Source organism: Manacus vitellinus, unplaced genomic scaffold (assembly GCF_001715985.3).
Source record: "Manacus vitellinus isolate BGI_N305 unplaced genomic scaffold, ASM171598v3 scaffold_143_pilon, whole genome shotgun sequence".
NCBI lineage: Eukaryota > Metazoa > Chordata > Aves > Passeriformes > Pipridae > Manacus > Manacus vitellinus.
Genome location: NW_021939025.1, coordinates 141480 through 143818, shown reverse-complemented (window position 1 = coordinate 143818; position 2339 = coordinate 141480). Strand labels below are relative to the sequence as shown.

Sequence of the window (2339 nt, the reverse complement as noted above, 5' to 3'; positions counted from 1 at the left end):
GTGCAGGAGCCAGGTGAGAGGGGGCTGCCTCCCAACACCCCCAACACACCAAGCACCTGCCCCCCCCCAAGGGTGCTCAGCCTGGGGCCAGGACTGTGGGACCCTCGTACAAGGGGGGACCCCCATGCAAAGGTATCCCCAAGTATGAAGGTGTCCCCAGGTGAGGGTGTCCCCACATAAAGATGTCTCTGTGCACAGGTGTCCCCAAGGGAGGGTGCAGGGGACACAGTCCCTATGTGTGGGGTCCCCCTGTGTGAGGCCCTGGTGTGTGGGGTCCCCGCCTGACTGTCCCCGTGTCCCCCAGGTGACTATGAAGTGTCCATCAAGTTCAACGAGGAGCACATCCCCGACAGCCCCTTTGTCGTCCCCGTCGCCTCCCACTCCGACGACGCCCGGCGCCTCACTGTCACCAGCCTGCAGGTACTGGGGACACCCACTGTGTCATCCTGGGGCACCCTGGGCTCCTAGACACTCCCTGGGTCCCCAGGTCACCCTGGGCCACTCTGAGCCCCTGTGGCACCCTTGGGACTCCCATTCCTTTGGGTCTCCTGTGGCACCCTTGGGACCCTCTGGGGCCACCTCTCTCTCCCCCACGTCACCCTTGGAACCCTCCCTGCTGTCACTCCTGGCCACCTGGCACCCCTGTGTCACCCATGGGCCCCACGGTGTCCCCTCTGCCCTGGTGCCCCCCATCCTGCCTGTGTCTCTGATGGCACCGTGGTGTCCCCGCAGGAGACGGTGGCCGTGAACCAGCCGGCGTCGTTCGCGGTGCAGCTGAACGGGGCGCGCGGTGTCATCGACGCCAAAGTGCACACGCCCGCGGGGGTGGTGGAGGAGTGTTACGTGTCCGAGCTGGACAGCGGTGAGGGGACACTGCGGGGACACTGCGGGGACACTGGGCTTGGGGATGGGGGGGATGGACACAGGGCACAGGACGTGGGGACATGGGATGTGGGTACGTGGGGCTTGGGGACATGAGGTATATGGGGACAGAGGGACATGGGGACACAGGACACACCAGTCTGTCCCCCAGACTGGTACATGCTGGGGGTGTGGGCACGGGGACACACAGGGACATGGGGACACGGGGACATAGGACATAGGGATATGGGACATGGGGACGCTGCTGTGACACGATGTTCCCCCAGACCAGCACACACTGGGGTTCCTGCTGTGCGAAAACTGGGTGTGGGGACACGGGGTGTGGGGATACAGAACATGGGGACTCGAGGTCACGGTGCCATGTGTGTCCCCCCCAGACCGGTACGCGCTGGGGTTCCTGCCGCGTGAGAACGGGGTGCACTCCATCGACCTGCGCTTCAACGGGCGCCACGTGCCCGGCAGCCCCTTCAACATCCGCGTGGGCGAGCAGAGCCAGGCCGGGGACCCCGGGCTCGTCACTGCCTTCGGGCCTGGCCTCGAGGGCGGCCGCACAGGTGACACCGCTGTGGGGACAGGGACACGGCCGTGGGAGGGGGCTGGGGATGGGGACATGGCCATGGAGTGGTGATGGAGACAGGCCATGGTCAACACCGTGGCCGTGATGATGGCCATGCTGGAGATGTGGCCATGTCGGTGGTAGTGGAAATGTGGCCACAGGAATTGCCATGATGGGGATGTGGCCATGGGTGGTGGCCACAATGGGGTCACGGTGTCCCCCCCATGGTGCCATCCTCGTGTCTCCTGTGTCCCAGGGGTGCCCTCGGAGTTCCTGGTGCAGACGGCCAATGCAGGGGCAGGGGCACTGGCTGTCACCATCGACGGCCCCTCCAAGGTGGAGCTGGACTGCACTGAGGTCCCCGAGGGCCACCGCGTCACCTACACCCCCATGGCCCCTGGCAACTACCTCATCTCCATCAAGTATGGGGGCCCCCACCACATCGTGGGCAGCCCCTTCAAGGCCAAGGTCACCGGTACGGCCAGGGGGGACATGGGGATGGGGGATGGATGAAGGGGATCTGGGGGGGAATTCGGGGGTCCCCAGTGTGGAGTGACAAGGGTCAATGATGGGCATGACGGGGGTGGCAGGGAGGTGGCAGGATCCCCAGAGTGACATGAACGAGGGTGTTCCCAGGGTGGTGTGACAGGCAGTCCCCGCAGGACACGATGGGGGGTCCCCAGGGCGGTGGTGTAGGGGGTCCTGGGGTTGGGTGACATGGTGAAAGAGCCCCAGGGTGACATGATGGGTTGTCCCTGGAAGGTGTTGCTGTGACCCCCCAGCACGGTGTGGCGGGGGGGTGTCCCCATGGCGGGGGCTGACAGTGTCCCCCCTGTGCTCCCCAGGCCCACGGCTGTCGGGGGGGCACAGCCTGCACGAGACCTCGACGGTGCTGGTGGAG

General features: G+C 65.9%; 1 protein-coding gene across 1 annotated transcript in view; it reads left to right on the top strand.

The window, feature by feature from the left end:
* LOC103761803 (filamin-C-like) overlaps positions 1-2339 on the top strand; it is a 40576-nt gene that overhangs the window by 21533 nt on the left and 16704 nt on the right. Inside the window, exons 19-24 of the mRNA XM_029958164.1 lie at positions 7-13; positions 305-420; positions 733-862; positions 1260-1436; positions 1695-1913; positions 2284-2333. Of these exons, the coding sequence (XP_029814024.1) occupies positions 7-13; positions 305-420; positions 733-862; positions 1260-1436; positions 1695-1913; positions 2284-2333 (699 nt within the window). The remainder of the gene's footprint in view (positions 1-6; positions 14-304; positions 421-732; positions 863-1259; positions 1437-1694; positions 1914-2283; positions 2334-2339) is intronic.